This window comes from Anomaloglossus baeobatrachus, chromosome 2, assembly GCF_048569485.1.
Source record: "Anomaloglossus baeobatrachus isolate aAnoBae1 chromosome 2, aAnoBae1.hap1, whole genome shotgun sequence".
Classification (NCBI taxonomy): domain Eukaryota; kingdom Metazoa; phylum Chordata; class Amphibia; order Anura; family Aromobatidae; genus Anomaloglossus; species Anomaloglossus baeobatrachus.
The window spans coordinates 443597207-443615944 of record NC_134354.1 but is presented as its reverse complement, the minus strand read 5'-3'; the positions used below and the strand labels follow the sequence as shown (position 1 = coordinate 443615944).

The 18738-nt window shown below is 39.3% G+C and overlaps 1 protein-coding gene across 4 annotated transcripts in view; it reads left to right on the top strand.

The window, feature by feature from the left end:
* SRRM3 (serine/arginine repetitive matrix 3) overlaps positions 1-11640 on the top strand; it is an 800697-nt gene extending 789057 nt beyond the window's left edge. For all 4 annotated transcript variants that reach the window (XM_075336281.1, XM_075336283.1, XM_075336280.1 and 1 more), the window contains 2 exons: positions 1821-1958; positions 9692-11640. In XM_075336281.1, the coding sequence (XP_075192396.1) occupies positions 1821-1958; positions 9692-9887 (334 nt within the window). In that variant the 3' untranslated portion in view covers positions 9888-11640. The remainder of the gene's footprint in view (positions 1-1820; positions 1959-9691) is intronic.
* Positions 11641-18738: the final 7098 nt, after the last annotated feature.

Sequence of the window (18738 nt, the reverse complement as noted above, 5' to 3'; positions counted from 1 at the left end):
TGCTTTTCAAGCAAAGTCTATGGGAATTTGGGTTTCCTGTGCCCACTATGCAGTTCAAACTGCAGCCTTTTTCTGGCAGAAATTTGGGCAAAAACTCTGCTTTGCAGTTCAAAACGCAAATGGCAAAAACAATTGACATGTCAATTGTTTTTGCCATTTGGGTTTTGCACTGCAAAGCTGAGTTTTTGTCCAAATTTCTGCCACAAAAAGGCTGCAGTTTGAACTGCATAGTGGGCACAGGAAACCCAAATTCCCATAGACTTTGCTTAAAAAGCAGAACACTTCCATTTCGGCATTAAACGCTGCAGTTGAAAAAGCAGCAAAAAAGCAGGTAAAAAGCAGGTAAAAAGCAATGTGGACACATAGCCTAAAGGTCTTTAATAAACTGGCATCGGAGGCGGCACATGCGCTGATCAGATACCAGCTGAATGACCTCTTTATTAAGCCAACATCTCTATCCACACATGCTCCACCCCAATGTTATTTTATTGAAGACAGTCTGTAGAATCGCACTGTGAACAGTCTCCAGTGAAATGGCTCCAGAGCAGTGCATGCGCAAATTAAGATTTCTGCTTAATGAAGAGGTCATTGAGCTGAAATCTCGATCTGTGCACTCGCCGCTCCTGGAACAATTTTATTCCATACCAGCCGCAGAATCACCCTTCACACATGCCGACCATGGCAGCAGCAGTGGAAATCACTGATTCACGGAGGCAGGTCACTGAATTATCAGAAACGATAGGAGTATATCAGCTTCAAGTCCCCTAAGAGTGCTAGTAAAAACAATAAAAAGTGTAAAAAAAAGTGTAGAAAAACAAAAGTTCAAATCACTCCCCGTTTGCCCCATTAAAAATGAAACAATTTAAAAAAAACCCCACATATTTGGTATTGTCGCATTCAGAAATGCCCAACCACTAAAAATCTAAAATCAATTGATATGACCCCTAAGGGGTGTAACGAGAAAAAAAATGAAAACTCTAGAATTAAGGTTTATTTGGTTGCCGCAACATTGCAAAAAAAGAAATAAGAGGCAATCAAAACATTGCATCTACCTGAAAATGATATCATTAAAACGTCAGATTAGGATGCAAAAAAAAATACCGCCTTGGATCCCCAAAAATGAAAATGCTACAGGTCTTGGGAAATGGGGACAAAAAAAATGCTATTTTTTTCTGATAAATTTTGGAAATGTTTTTCACCACTTAAATAAAACTATACATGTTTTGTATCTATGAACTCAAACTGACCTGGAGAATCATATTGCCAGGTCAGTTTTACTATATAGTGATCATGGTGAATAAAAAAAACAAAAAACAATCAGGCACTTTTTTTTGCAATTTCACTGCACTGCTACAATATGTGGCAGAATGAATGGTGTCATTCAAAAGAACAACTCGTTTCTAAAAACACAATCCCTCATGTTATGTTATGGCTCTTGGAAGAAATGAAGGAAAAAATTAAAAATGTAAAATCACCGGGTGGTAAAGAGGTTAATAGGGAGGAGGAGCAAGGTCAGCTATTAAATTACCTGTTTGGATTGGTGGATCCTTTGTTCTCACCAGTGTATAGTGTGTGACCAGTAATTATAATCTTACCTTTGTTAATATTAAGCCCTGCTGTAAACGTTTTCTAAAAGGAACAGAACTGAGTCTAAAACAGCCCCAGTTGCCAGTATAGAAATTTCAAGATTATTAATTGTGTTTTCTTAATAGAAACCGTAATATGAAAATAAAATATTATTTTTTAAATATATGTAGAGCAATAAGTTGATTTAAACAATTGGTTATTGTCTGCTGATTGCCTCCTTTTAATTTTCTCAGGGATAAAGACAATGAAACTCGAGCAAGACATAATGACACAGAAGCAACAAGACCTAGAAGACGGTCTAGAAGTTACTCACCTATTCGAAAGAGAAGGAGGGACTCCCCAAGCTTCATGGAGCCAAGAAGAATTACAAGGTAAATGTTAGAGATGATTTAGGAAAATAAGACATACATGTTTATTTACACAGGGTCAGATACCATAGTTTTAGTATATACTAGGTATAGTTAACTCCTTCATGACCTATGACGCACTTGTACATCATAGGTCGTGCCCTCTCTTTGACGTGATCCTACAAATTACTTACACATGTTGGCTGAACTGATCAGCTATCATCTACCTTTTACAGCGACAGGCTGATCACAGATACGCCCGCAGCTGTTAACTAGTTAAATCCCACTGTCAATCTCTGTCAGCAGAATTTAATGCATGGGCAGGGAGCGTACCATTCCCCGCTTCAATTGGCGGCCCCTTGACGTGCTCGCGGGGCGCCGATGGGTTGTCATGACAGCGAGGATTCAGCTGATGACCCCTTTCACTGGCAAGCCAGCATTCCCAGCAATTCAGCATTTCTGCTGTACAGAGCAGCGCTGATTCCCTGCTCTGTATAGCACAAGCATTCTGAATACTGCAGCTTCAAGTCCCCTAAGGAGATTAGTCAATACAATAAAAAATGAAAAATGTTTTTAAAAATATGAAAAAAATAAAAAAAACACAATAGTTCAAATCACCCCCCCTTTTGCCCGATTGAAAATAAAAAAAATATACTGTACATATTTGGTATTTCTGCATTCAGAAATGCCCAATCTATAAAAATCTAAACTCAAGGGGCATAATGAGAAAAAAAACCAAAACACCAGAATTAAATTTTTTTTGATTGCGGCAACATTGCAATCAAAATATTGCATCTACCCAAGAATGATATTTGTACAAATGTTAGCTGAAGGCTCAAAAATAAGCCGGAACACAACCCCAGATACCAAAAAAATGAGAACGTTACGGTTCTCGGAAAATGGTGACAAAAAGCGCCATTTTTTGGGGGGGAAACACAAACATTTTATTTTTGGAATCACCGCACTTGCAATTTTTTTCACATTTTCCAGTAAACTATATGGTAAAATTAATGGTTTAGGTCATTAGTAAAACTTGTTCCGCAAAAAACAAGCCCTTGAAGGGTAAGCTATCGGAAAAAACAAGAAGTTATGGCTCTTGAAGAAGGTCATGAAAAAATGAAAACGGAACAGCTGTATACAGGTACTATTTAAGTCAATAGAAACCATATAAAACTAAGAACAAATTAGATCCAATAATCAAAGAGCCGGCCAATGTTATTAAAGTAAGCCTGTCAGGTGCAATATGCACTCAGAACCATGAACAATTCTGGGTGCATATTGCTAATCCCTGCCTAGCCGTCCCTGTATGCACTAGCATAGAATAAGAGATCTTTAGAAAAAATATTATTTATTGAATATCGTTTATTATATGCTAATGAGGCCAGCGACTAATCGCAAGGGCATTAGCTCCCTTGGCTAGTCGGCCCACATAGCATGTTTGCATGCCCCTGTGGGCGTAATAACATGCTAATGAATGTACCGCGGCGCTGCACATTCCACACTCTTTATGGTGGATGTGCACTGTGCATGCGGAGGATGGATGTGCACTGTGCATGAGAAGGGTACTAAAATTGCAACATATTGAATTCTTAGAGAGGACAGTTCACCAGTAGATCTGAGCTGACACACAAAAAATCCGGATCCGGTCCGGAATCTGGTACCCATATAAGTCTATGGGAACCAGAATCTGGGGATTAAAAATTTTGGTGGAAGGGATAGGGGGATAGGAGCGCACGTGGTGTACTCACCCATGCTCCCTGTCATGGCGGCAAGTTGCTTCCGGAGCGGAGTGGGTCTAGATTGTGCACTAAAAGTAAAGGTAGATGCTAGAATGTATGGGCTCCTTCTAGGTATGACGTAATTTGTCACGTGATGGGGGCGTGTTCAAAATGCAGCCCGCGATGTGTCCTGCTCTGCTCAGCCTGAGTGTCCTGCTTCATGAAGCAGGCCATTTAGGATGAGCTGTGCCCTGTATGTGTACTCCTATGTTCATCCTGAGCGGCCTGCTTCATGAAGCAGACAGCCCATGATGAGCTGCGCCCGCAATGTTTCCTCCTCTGCTCAGCCTGGGCCTCCCAGTGCATGAATCATGTACCCGGGAGGCCCAGGCTGAGCTACGTCGGCGATGACCCCAGACAGCGTCTGTGAGCAGAAGCAGTCAGAAGCAGTCACAAAGCTGGGGGTGCGTCTGACTGCACCAATCACAGATGCCAGACTGACTGGTTGGCGGGGAAAGCCATGCATATGAAATGAGTGGCATAGAGAGGCAGCAGGAGCAGCGCACAGCTGGACTGGAGCCTAGGCAAGTATGAAGCTCTTGCTTCATTCTTATTTTCTTTATTTTTCCTTTATATTTTTTATTTTCTCAAGTGAGTTTGATCCGCATCAAACACCTGTGCAACTTTTACAGTCCAGGTCCGCTCAGCCCTAGTCACCAGCTCAAACCTTGGCGGCCCCATGCGGCGGTGGATACCGCGCTTGTCATCCCACGCTGACATCCTACTCTGCTAATGTGCGACTGAGGAAGGTCCATGTAGGACTGAAAACGTTTTTCTTTTATGCACATTGAATAAAATACACGGTGCAGTAGTTTCCGGGAGTGCCTTGTTTACTTATTGAAACGTATGGCCTTGGACCCTAAAGTGCACCCCAACTTCCATAAATATCTGCACAGAGGAAATTACATTTATTTTTCTCTATAACCAGCTCAAACGTGGTCAGTGTTTGCTCTTATTTTATTCCCAATTGTCCCTGGAGTAATCCATTATTCTCTTTCTTTAAATCTATTGTGCTATTCCAGAGTTATGGGTCTTTTTATGGTCTTTACTAGTGATGGGTGAACCCAAACTGTAAAGTTCGGAGTCTGCATGCACATGGTCCCGAACACGGGTTTTCCAGGGAAACCTCTGTTACAGTTCGGGTCCAGTTTGAGTCCAGGGGCTGTAAAAAAAAGCGCATTATTAATAAACATTATGATTTTACTTACCGTCCCTGCGTCTTGCAGACCCGCTCATCCTCTGTCTCCCGGACACTTCTGCTTCCGTGTCCAATCATTAACTTCCGGTAGTATTCACTGCACTTCTCGTCACTCTGCGGTCTTCGGCTTTTTTTGGCCAAGGTCGCGGTGACGTCAGGATTCACTGGATTGAAGTACAATAGCAGAATCTGATAATCAGAAAAATAGTGCCCAACAGTCCAATTTAGCAACAGCCTTATTTCATCAATGTACAGTAAAAACCTCAGTAAAGTGAAATATGTCCTGTATAATAAACAGTAGTTTTAAAACATATTGGGCCTAGCAATATTGTATAAGCTGACTAGTTAACTATACTCTTTATTTTACAGCCCCCCCTCTCCCCATCCCATAACTGTAAAGCTTCAGTTCAGACGCAAGTTTGCATTATCTTCGGCCCCAAACTGGAACTTTACAAAAAGTTTTAGCGAGGCTCCCGATCCCGAACATCAGGGGGGTTCGCCCATCACTAGTCTTTACAAGTGGACAGTACTCACCTGTTATTATGGAGATGCCATCAGAACATCTTGTCATTCACACCCCATTGTGAAAGAACACACAAATTAGCATTAAATAAAAAGCCACATACCTCTTTAACAGTATGGTGGATATAAGAAAACAAAAAAGGAATACTCGTAAGCAGAGGGAATAAAATATGAGCAAAGAATGGACACGTTTGACCTTTCTTTAAAAATGTTGAAGTTTGTCTTCTATCGCCTCTGTGTTGCTCTGTCTATTGTTAGCTGCTAAATGAGTTAACTTTGAATCGTTGTAACTGTGAATCACTTGGCCTTGACAACCAGAGTTTGTAGCTCCTTTATCCATCATTTCCTGAGCTCCTCAAAGCTGTTTTATGACTATAGACCACATTAAAGTTGAATGTGCAGAGAAACAACGTGCCTGTAAAAGCTATACAGTGCTAAATTTTTAATGAAGCCAAATTGCCCCCCCAAAGGTAGAAAAACCCTTTAATAACAATTCCATTATTAGTTACAATACAAGTGCTATTGTGTAGAGAAAAGGTTCTTAAAGAGGTTTTTAGCTTCAGAAAATTAATGGAATGGTCACTACAGCTGCTTCTATTTGGACAGTATACAGGTAAATAGAACACAAGGATTAGCCATCAATATTCTGAACCTCGAAAAAGACTATGTGCATTTTTGAAAATTAATACAGACCTATTTGTCTCCATGATAACAGACTGAATACAAATGCCATGAAGTGAAATGTTGCAGCATTGTGCAACTTCACTCTTTGTGTCCAGTTTTCTACTGACTGAAAGTTAGAAAATAAAGAAGCAGAAGAAAGGCAAGTAACATCACTGCAGAATTTGCTTCTGATCTGTAACCAACAAGTGCAAACTGCGGTCTTTGGGCCACATCCTGCCTTTGTATGTCCCTTTTCGGCCACAGAGCTGGAAACATTGGCGTACCAAAACATGTGGCTGCCACCTGCCTGGCATTATGATTACAACTGTATCTGCACCGTCAATATGCAGATACAGTTGCATACAATGGTGAAGCAGGGAGCCATTAGCTCCCTCTTCCACCATTCAGCTTCTGCATGTGAGTCTCAGCACAGCAAGCCCAATAATATCACTAGGTTGCGATAGCTGCACAAAGTCTACAGTCTGCTTTACACGCTGCGACATCACTAGCAATTGCTAGCGATGTCGAGCGCGATAGCACCCACCCCCGTCGTTGTAACGATATGTGGTGATCGCTGCCGTAGCGAACATTATCGCTACGGCAGCGTCACACGCACATACCTGTGCAGCGACATCACTGTGACCGCTGAACCGCCTCCTTTCTAAGGGGGCGGTTCGTTCAGCATCACAGCGACGTCACAGCAGTGTCACTGAACCGCCGCCCAATAGAAAAGGAGGGGAGGAGATGAGCGGCCGGAACATGCCGCCCACCTCCTTCCTTCCTCCTTTTCCGGTGGACGCAGGTAAGGAGATGTTTGTCGTTCCAGCGGCGTCACACATAGTGATGTGTGCTGCCGCAGGAAAGACAAACAACATCGTTACTGCAGCAGCAGCGATATTTGGGAAGAGGGGGGCATGTCACCGATGAGAGATTTTGAACATTTTTGCGACGATTCAAAATCACTCATAGGTGTCACACACAACGACATCGCTAAAGCGGCCGCATGTGCGTCACAAATTCCATGACCCCAACAAGATCGCTGTAGTGATCTCGTAGCGTGTAAAGCAACCTTAAGTCTACAAAGTGAAAAGACCACTGTGAATCTGAGAAGCGCATCTGGGCAACAATGCAAGGTCAGTAGTTTTTACCTTTTTTTCAGTCAGTACTTGTGGAGGGGTTGGGTATTGTGGGACATTGTACTGTGTTGTGAGTGACAATGGGTCTACCATACTCTGTGCGATGGACTGTGGGGGCATCATACTATGCAGAGAAATCATACTGTGTGGGAGAAGTGGAGCCATCATAATGAGTGAAGGAGCTGTGGGGGCATCATACTGTGTGTAACAGGATGTGTAGGGAAAAAATAATAAAAATTGGGTTACCCATGTTGGTTTGGCATGCCACAAGTCATGGTCTCTCATGTGGCCCCTTTGAAAATAAATTGCCCACACTTGGTCTGTAACCATGCAGACACACAAGACTGTTTATGTATACTCAGAAGAGTAGATTTTGTAACTCAAGACAGTTTATAAAAGTGCATATTCATTTTAGATACATTAGATATATAAAAGATAATTGTTTGAATAAAAATGATTTTTTTTTACCAGCCAGGATTGAGAAAGTACAAGGAAAATGATTTTTACCATGTAAATTGATGCTGTTCCATCCCAAGTTAAGGTTCCTTGTGATGACCTGCTGCCAGTGAGGTCCAGTACAGCAAGTATACTTAATTACTAGGGTAATCTTGTCACTCCAACCTTTCTGGATGAAGTTGAGCACTCTTTAAAATATACTAACGGCTTACAGGATGTCTTTGTCTTCATGCAATCTGTCCTACATAGGGATCTTATCATTTCAGCTTTGTTCTTTTAACACGTGCTTAAATATGCTACGCAACTTTTATTGGTTGTGGACACTCTTTTTGGGCAAAAACCGATTGCATTTCATTCATGAATATCAAGCTACCAGTACAGAGAATCCCAGTTGCATGCCTAACCATTATGGGAATTCCTATAGGCACTGCATTATTGTCTAAACACTTAAGGAGTTTTAAATATGTTGTGGATATTGGCTTTTAGTTTATTAATATTTCAGCACTTGAAGTGTGTAGAGTCTGTTAAAAGAATGCATGTGAATGTGTCACAATGTGCACATTGAAAGTGTGCTGTAATAAGAAGGTGCCATTTATGGCATCCTTTTTATTCATGCTTTGCTAGTCTTTGTCAAGGAAGCAATTCTGAGAGATGTGCAAAAAGCTTTCACGTTTGTGGCCTCCTTTTTGCACCACCTGTCAGTCTGTTGTATATTCCATAACACATTCCAGTGAACTGTTAATAGATATTTTATAGTCCATTGTCCTTTCCCTTTTTATGTTACACATAAGCTAATGAGCACCATTATTTTATATTGAAATGTAATACATGTATATAAATCATTTATGTATAAACATTACAGCACAATATATAGGCTGATGATATCTCAAGATGTGCTCATTTTGGATATTGTTAAGGGCTATTTTGCGTTGACTGAAAGAAATGCAATTCATTTTTGCTCAACACTAACCCATTAATCATGCCTTCAGGTTCACTTATTTACTAACCCCGTTTCTGAATTTTCAGAGTTTGTCTAAGGTGTGGATTGTGTGGGGCCAACTGAGAACACATTACAAAATGTACATTACATCAAGCCTAAGTGTCATCTCTGTAGCTGTTTTGTAGCTATAAGAATATTGAGCTTATTTTCAATTTAAATCAACTGGTAGAAAAAATATTTAGCAAAGACATAATTTAGCTTATTAGCTTATTGTAGTTTTATCCACAAATTGGTAAAATGTGAAGAGTGGATATAAAAAGCTTCCTATTATGTTCGCTTTTATTAGAATACAGTTAGAGATACTGTTGATTTTTAGTTCCAGAAGTATATTGCCATTTGGTGCAATGTTATCTATGGTTTTATAAAGGATAGTAGATAACTACACTGTATGTAAGTAGTGCAATTACTGTAAAGATATTGCCATAAGGTGTTATATTAATTTCTAATCTTTACCTTTTTACTTTATATTATCTCATAATAGACTTTTAAGACCCCCATTGGTCTAACCTTATCTGAACCCACAAGTATCAATGGTGACAACTGACAGTGTATGTGGGCCCATGACAGATGATTGTCAGGGGAGAAAAGGACCTGGCATGTTGGATTTTAGACTGCTGGTCCTTTTTTTCTCTAAAAGATAAGCCACCTGAGATGTCTGGCAGAAACTCTCTCGTAGAGAGCACAGTATCAAAGAGACTGCGGGGTGAACGATCATGAGTATGTGGGGCTTTAGACTTGAAGTAATGGACACCTAACTTTTCTGGTTTTATTGTTGGCTTGGATTTGCCCCATTTCCAACATCCAGTACTTTTTAACAAATTGATTGATCCAATTTTATTTTTTGTAGGTAAATGATCAAATCTAATATGCCAGTTTGTGAAATAACGTTTTAACAAAGAAATGTATTAGCACCTTAATCGATGTCTTAGTAGACTAGAATATTCCATAATATTCTCAATGTCATGTTCTTGGTAATATGATTAATATATTGTTTTTATTTGCAGTGCCCGAAAGCGTCCTATTCCATACTACAGACCAAGTCCTTCTTCCAGCTCTTTGAGTAGCTACTCTCACAGTCGTAGTCGAAGTAGGAGCTATGACAGCTATAGCAGCTACAGCCGTAGCCGGACTCGGAGCCGTTCTCCCAGCCATAGTAGAAGCCCTAGTTACAGGAGCAGCTCGGAGAGTGCTGGATTTTAAGCCTGTGTGCATCAAATCAATCGTCTACTAATCACATTTGCTTCCTGAAGTAGATTGTGTGTTAGCCCAAGAAAATTCACAGGGTTGGAATGTGAAATAGAATAATATATGTATATATATTTATATATATATAATGACTATTCACTGTATTTCGCATCTGCAAAATCACATTAATGTAAATCTGTCCTAGGAAAGCTCTTATAATGCATACACATCACACAAATGTAAATTGTGTTCTTCATTCTGTCTACATTTTGAGTTTTTCCATGTGTTCTAATGCTGCGAAGCACAGAAGTCACAGCCTCTTCACCCCTGTATAGAATGGTGGCACAACGTGAACGGAATGACAGCTTCAATCTTGATTACTTGACTGTACTTTCTAAAGTTGTATAGTCTGTAGTAAGGATATGTTTTTTCAGTATTCTAATAACAGTGGACTTATATTATTATAAAAATATAAATATGCTTTGTCATCGCACTCATGGAATATGTTTGGACATTATAGACAGGTCACACTTTTTTGTTATTTTTAAGAAGCATAAGTAAGCCCTGACAGTTTATGAATTGTGATACCTGTCTACTATACAGTATGTTTGCATTTAGGTGTCATTTTATATAGGCTTCGTATGCTCCTGCTCCCGCATTACTGCATAGCTGGCAACTGCTTTATTCCAAACTTTGTCATTCCAGGATTTCCTGTGAATGTACATGATGTGTTTAACAGCATGAGTCCATACAAGAAAGCTTTTAGCTACCGTATTTTATGGGCTTTCTTTAAAGTAGTTGGACTGGTTAAATGATGGTAACTGGATATATTAAAACAACTTATCAGAAATAAATCAACAAGCTAGAAATATCTAGTCCTGCTCACTTTGTATAGTTAAGGTTTAGTTGTGAACAGTGAATTTGGCATTGGGAGTTTAATTAAAGTAGTCAACCTTAACTCACCAGCAAAAAGAAACAGTGACAGTATAAATATATTAATATTTTAGCTAATAATGTATTTGAAAATGCTGCCATCAGTGATGTAGCTTGACTTCTATTCTTTACTTCACCCAGGTTAAGGATTCAGATTTCCATCTGTGTCTTATATCTAAATATTCAATGGCCAATGTTCTAGGGGCACAAGGGGGTATTACCCTGCCAGCCCCTCTAGCTAAACCTTTGGCAGTTATTCATCAAATTATGCATTTCCCTGGCAGCATAGTAATTGTTTCTTCTTTCCTAAGAACATAATTATTGTATGCAAGTTTCGCCACTCTCCATCAGCACAAATCTTCAACCTTTAATTCTAATGTTAATTTAAGAAAAGTATTCTCAAAATTGCTGCCAGTACCATGACTAAAAATACATTTCATACAAAATATATAACAACCATTGAAGTTGAATGGGAACTTTTAACCTCGAAGGACACTTATTAACTTAATTATTTATTCATTCCTTTATTTACTTATTTATTGTAATTTATTTTTTTGTGTTAACTGGCTTTAAGAACAAGTGTTGACTTCTCAGTCGAGATTTTAACAAAAAAAACATGCATGAACAAGACAATCTGGTAACATGGTTGTTTAAACAGATTTTTAGAGGTATAATGAACCAATTATGTGCAATTCTTCCATGAAATATACAATTCACATTAAAAAACACCATACAGATTTGAAGCCACAATGAACAAATACACTTTTGGGTCTGTACACAGTTGTGAATTGGTCGCCAATGCTGCTTACATACAGTTGAAACCAAAGATTTACATACACTATCTAAAAAAAACACATATGCATGTTTTTCTCACTATCTGACATGAAATCAGAATAAACCTTTCCCGTTTTAGGTCAATTAAGAACCAAAATTATTTATATTTACCAAATACCAAAATAATGAGAGAGAAAATGTTTTTAGGTATTTTTATTACTTTCTGCAAAGTCAAAAGTTTAAATACATTTCATTAGTATTTGGTAATATTACCCTTAAACTGTATGACTTGGGTCAAACATTATGGATCTCCTTCCACAATCTTCTCACAATAGTTGGAAGGAATTTGAGCCCATTCCTCCTGACAGAACTGGTGTAACTGAGCCATGTTTGTAGGTCGCCTTGCTTGCACCTGCCTTTTCAGCTTTGCCCATAAATTTTCGATAGGATTGAGATTAGGGCTTTTTGATGGACACTCCAAAACACTGACTTTGATATTCTTAAGCCACTTTGTAATCAGCTTGGCAGAATACGTTAGGTCTTTGTCCATTTGGAAGACCCATTTCTGCCCAAGCTTTAGGATCCTGGCTAATGTCTTGAGATATTACTTCAGTATTGCCACATAATCTACCTTCCTCATGATGCGTGTATGTATACGTTTGACTTTGCAGAAAGTAATAAAGATGCCTTAAAACATTCTCTCTGTTCATTATTCTGGCATTTGGCAAATATAAATAATTTTGGTTCCTATTTGACGTAAAAGGTGAAAGGTTTATTCTGATTTCATGCCAGATAGTGAGAGAAATATGCATATATGTCTTATTAGATAGTGTATATAAACTTCTGGTTCCAACTGTATGTGTATATATATATATATATATATATATATATATATATATACTGGGTGCAGACTTGTTACGCAAGTTGTATTTTAGCGGATTTTTTTTATTATTGATCAACAACTATGTTCTCAATCAACCCAAAAGACTCGTAAATATCAAAGCTTAATATTTTTGGAAGTTGGAGTGGGTTTTTTTTTAGATTTGGCTATCTTAGGAGGATATCTGTTTGTGCAGGTGACTATTACTGTGCAGACTTATTAGGCAACTTAATAAAAACCAAATATATTCCCATCTCACTTGTGTATTTTCACAAAGTAAACCAATATAACTGTACAAAATTTTGAAATAAACATTTCTGACATGCAAAAACAAAACCCCCAAACATTAGTGACCAATATAGCCACCTTTCTTTATAATGACACTCAACAGCCTACCATCCATAGATTCTGTCAGTTGCTTGATCTGTTTACGATCAACATTGCGTGCAGCAGCCACCACAGCCTCCCAGACACTGTTCCGAGAGGTGTACTCTTTTCCCTCCCTGTAGATCTTACATTTTATGAGGGACCACAGGTTCTCTATGGGGTTCAAATCAGGTGAAGAAGGGGGCCATGTCATTATTTTTTCATCTTTTAGACCTTCACTGGCCAGCCACACTGTGGAGTAGTTGGATGCATGTGATCCTGCATGAAAATCATGGGTATTTTTAACGATACCGACTTCTTCCTGTACCACTGCTTGAAGAAGTTGTCTTCTAGAAACTGGCAGTAGGTCTGGGAGTCTAGAAGTTTAGCTTCACTCCATCCTCATCCCGAAAAGGTCCCACAAGTTCATCTTTGATGATACCAGCCCATACCAGTATCCCACCTCCACCTTGCTGGCGTCTGAGTCGGACTGGAGCTCTCTGCCCTTTACTGATCAGCCTCTGGTCCATCCATCTGGCCCATCAAGAGTCACTCTCATTTCATCAGTCCATAAAACCTTTGAAAAATCATTCTTAAGATATTTCTTGGCCCAGTCTTGACGTTTTATCTTATGATTCTTGTTCAAAGGTGGTCATTTTTCAGCCTTCCTTACCTTGGCCATGTCCCTGAGTATGGCACACCTTGTGCTTTTTGATACTCCAGTAATGTTGCAGCTCTGAAATATGGCCAAACTGGTGGGAAATGGCATCTTGGCAGTTTCATGCTTGATTTTCCTCAATTCATGGGCAGGTGTTTTGCGCCTTTTCTTTTACCCAACATGCTTCTTGCGACCCTGTTGGCAATTTGCCATGAAATGCTTGATTGTTTGGTGGTCACGCTTCAAAAGTTTGGCAATTTCAAGACTGCTGCATCCCTCTGCAAGACATCTCACACTTTTGGACTTTTCAGAGCCCATCAAATCTCTTTTCTGACCCATTTTGCCAAAGGAAAGGAAGTTGCCTAATAAGTATGCACCCCTTTTATAAGGTGTTGATTTCATTACACCACACCCCTCCTCATTACAGAGATACACATCATCTGATTGACTTAATTGGTAGTTGGCTCTCAAGCCTATACAGCTTAGAGTAGGAGAACATGTATAAAAATTATCATGTGATCAAATACTCATTTGCCTAATAAGTCTGCACAGTGTATTAATATGCACAGTACAGTCCATGTACAAGTCACAGAAGCCTAAGAAGTCTGATGGCTGCAAGACAAGTCAATAAGGCATATAATTCTAGTCCAAAGTGATATCCCACAGAGAAACCTGAAGTAGAAAGGCTAGGGCTTCATGATGATATTTGGTTATCTGCGGTAAAGCTAGAGTCTAAATATTTTGAGTCAGGCTAAAAGTACAGAGAATTTTTATATGGTTGGAAGTTCCCAAAACTTTTTTTTCTCATAGGGAAATATTGAGTTTTTCTGCCATCAACATTAATGAGATTTTATCATGGAGCCTTAGCCTTAGGTTTTTTGTGCTGCATACATCATTAACAAAGATGCTCTAAGGATATGTTATTTCTATAATTTGGACAAATGCTTTATGTTTACTTGTATTAGAGTTATATATATATATATATATGTTGTATAGTTTCTTTAAGATTTCAGAATAATTTTATAAATTGTGTTCTGACTGTTGAGCAAGGCAACCTTTACTTGTATATTTATAAATTGTTTCACAAGATAACCAATAATATCCTTACAATCTATTCTAACATACAAGGGTCCGGTAATTGTTCACTTACAGTATATCACAAAAGTGAGTACACCCCTCACATTTTTGTAAATATTTTATTATATGTTTTCATGGGACAACACTGAAGATACAACACTTTGATACATTGTAAAGTACTCAGTGTACAACTTGTATAACAGTCTAAACTTGGTGTGCCCTCTAAGTAACTAACACACAGCCATTAATGTGTAAACCACTGGAAACAAAAGTGAGTAAACCCCTAAGTGAAAATGGCAACATTGCGCCCAAGGTGTAATTATTTTGTGTGGCCACCATTATTTTCAAACGCATCCTTAACTCTCTTGGGCATAGAGTTCAGTAGAGCTTTACAGGTTGCTACTGCAATCTTATTTCACTCCTCCATGATGACATCATGGAGCTGGTGGATGTTGGAGACCATGCTCTTCTCCACCTTCCATTTCAGGATGTCCCACAGATGCTCAAGAGGGCTTAGGTCTGGAGACATGCTTGGCCAGGCCTGCACCTTTACCCTCAGTTTCTTTAGCATGGCAGTGGTCATCTTGGAGGTATGTTTAATGTCGTTATCATGTTGGAATACTGCCCTGCGGCCAAGTTTCCAAAGGGAGGGAATTATGCTCTGCTTCACTATGTCAAAGTACATGTTGGCATTCATGGTTCTCTCAATGAACTGTAGCTCCCCATAGCCAGAAACACTCATGCAGCCCCAAAGTATGACACTCCCATCACCATGCTTGACTGCTGTAGGCAAGACAGACTCGTCTTTGTACTCTACACCTAGGTGTCACAGGACATGGTTCCAGTAATCCATGTCCTTAGTCTGCTTGTCTTCACAAATTGCCAGCTTTTTTGTTCATCATATTTAGAAGAGGCTTTCTTCTAGGACGACAGCCACGTAGACCAATTTGATGCAGTGTGCGGTTTATGGTCTGAACACTAATAGGCTGACTGCCCACATCCTTATCCTCTGCAGCTATGCTGCCAAAACTTAAATGTCCATTTTTGAAAAGGCAACATGTGGATATGACATGGAACACATGCACTCAATTTCTTTGGTTGACCATGGCGAGGTGTGTTCTAAGTGGAACCTGTCTTATTAAACCGCTGTATGGTCTTAGCCACCATGCTGCAGTTCAGTTTCAGGGTTTTTGCAATCTTCATATATCCTAGGCCATCTTTATGTAGAGCAACAATTAATGTTTTCAGTTCCTGAGAGAATTTTTTGCTAGGAGGTACTGTGTTGAAATTCCAGTGACCAGTATGAGAGAGTGTGTGAGCGATAACACCAAATTTTTTTAAAATCAGATAAATTTTTATTGAATTTTAAATCTTTCATAAACATAACAACAAATTGTGAGGGTGGTCCTCACACATACTCACTCCCCTACCCTCTTCCGGTCGACAGTCTCGACAGTCTCACCCCTCCACTCTCTACATCCCTCTTTATTCACCTAATGACCTGCCCTATTTCTCAGCCACTGCGATCTTTCCTTTCCTACCTATAGTCTAAATATCTTATCTTTCAGTAGATCAAATGATGCTAATCCTGGAAAGTCCAGCCACTTGCTCCAGATCTTCTCATATTGGGTTCTCCTTTCCCTTTTAATATAAACATTTTTCTCCATATAAATAATATAATTCACTTTTTCAACAAATTCCTTACGTGTCGGTGCTTTTTCAGATAGCCAATACAAGGCAATTAGTTTCCTTGCTGCATACAACAATCATGCCACTGCCAGTTTCTCTTGTTCATCCACCCCCACTTCATCCACATAGCCCAGCACACACACCAGCGGGTTTCTGGGTAGGTCCACTTGCATCACTGATTGAATTAAATTTAACACTGTGATCCAAAACCCTTGTAAACACGGGCATTCCCACAACATGTGCATGATCCCTGCTTCTTCCACACTACATTTTGGACATTTGGAATCCGTTCTCACTCCCACTTTCTTCATCCACACAGGGGTTCTATATACTTTGTATATAACGTATATTTGATGACATATTGCAAAATAGACTCCCATTTCTCCTCCCCAATTTCTCCCAAATCTTCCACCCACCTTGCATATGCCCCAATTTGTTGCCTCCCAACAGACATGGACATAAGTCCCCCGTAGACCATCGATATACATCCTGCTGTCCCTCTCTGCGTCACTAATATATTAATTACACTATCTGATTGTATAACAATTGGTGTTATTCTGTTCTGCGATTCAAATGCGTGACGTAGCTGCAGGTATATATAAAACATACTATGTCCCAGTGGGAAGTCTTTTAGCAGTACTTCAAAAGTCTTAAATATGTTTCCATCCATCACTTAGGAGAGGTACCAGATACCAATTCTCCTCCATTGCCCAAATTCTTTAAGGGATAAAAATTCCAGAATGTTGGGGTTGTCCCATATGGGGGTATATCTAGTGAACCCTGTTACCTGTCTCACCTGTTTGATCTTACCCCATACTTTATCTATCAACTGTATAGTAGGATATGATGCAGAGTGTGGACGAAACTTTCCCGCCTCCATACTTGCCAGCAGGGGACCTTTTCCGATCACATACTGTAATATTCTCCCCGCCGAGGTCTCCAAACCTGTCACACCCCACCCCACCATGTGTTGACTCTGGGCAGCTAAGTAATAGCACCAAGGGTTAGGTAGAGCCAGTCCCCCTTCATCTTTCGGTCTCTGTAAATGTTCTAACCTCATCCGTGGGCGCTTCCTTCCCCAGATTAAGCCTCGGAAAATAGATTTTATTTTATAAAACCTATTTTGTGGTAGCCACACCGGGGCGTTATGGAGCACATAACACAGTTGGGGCATTAGTATCATTTTAGCTAAGTTGACCCTCCCCATGACCGTAAGGTACAGTTTGGACCAGGCCAGAACCTATTGATTGAACTTACATAAAAGGGGGCGAGATTAAGACGTTCATACTCAGTCAGTTTATTGGATATCATAATTCCCAGATATTTAAACTCTGACACCACCTGAACCGGAGCACAAGTCACCACCACATTAGAGGCCAGACGTGTCAGGTGGTCCGCTCCCTCCCCGCTAGCCCAAGTGTGTAATCTCCACATGTAAATAAAGTAATTCCTGCACAGCAAGAACTGGTGAGTGTCGTTTTTCTCATAATTCTATTTGGATATGTCTCCTCTAAAATGAGCACCTGGAGCAGAATGGAAACTTGCCTGTTTACTATGGATATAATGGACATTGATCACATAGCACGAGTAGTATAGTAGTGTTTGGAGCAGTGCCCCAGATTCTCCTCTAATTTGTGAAGGCTAATTGGGCACAAATTGCCCATTTTCACTTAGGGGTGTACTCACTTGTATTGCTTAAAGTTGTGAAATTAATATGTGTGTTGAGTTAGAGGGTACACCAAATTTGCACTGTACGCTGACTACCGTACATTGTATCTTCAGTGTTGTCTCAAGGAAAAGACATAATAAAATATTTAAATATTTACAAAAACTTGAGGAGTGTACTCACTTTTGTGATATACTGTAAATGACTTGGCTTATCTAAATTTCATGCCATGTCTTACTGGCATGGTGACAAAGCTACTTTGCTCTTCCACTGCCTCCTATGTATAGAGTGATTGAGATATATATATATATATATATATACACTGTATATCTATCTATATATATATATATATATATATATATATCTATATATATATATATATATATATATATGTATATGTATATGTGTATATATATATATATATATATATATATATATATATTTACAGTGCCTTGTGAAAGTATGCGGCCCCCTTGAATTTTTCAACCTTTTCCCACTTTTCAGGCTTCAAACATAAAGATACAAATTTTAATTTTTACGGTGAAGAATCAAAAACAAGTGGGACACAATTGTGAATGTGAACGATATTTATTGCTTATTTTAAATTTTTGTAAAAAATAACTGAAAAGTGGGGCGTGCAATATTATTCGGCCCCTTTAAGTTAATTCTTTGTAGCACCACCTTTTGCTGCGATTACAGCTGCAAGTCGCTTGGAGTATGTGTCTATCAATTTTGCACATCGAGAGACTGAAATTCTTGCCATTTTTCCTTTGCAAATAGCTCGAGCTGAGTGAGTTTGGATGGAAAGCGTTTATGAACAGCA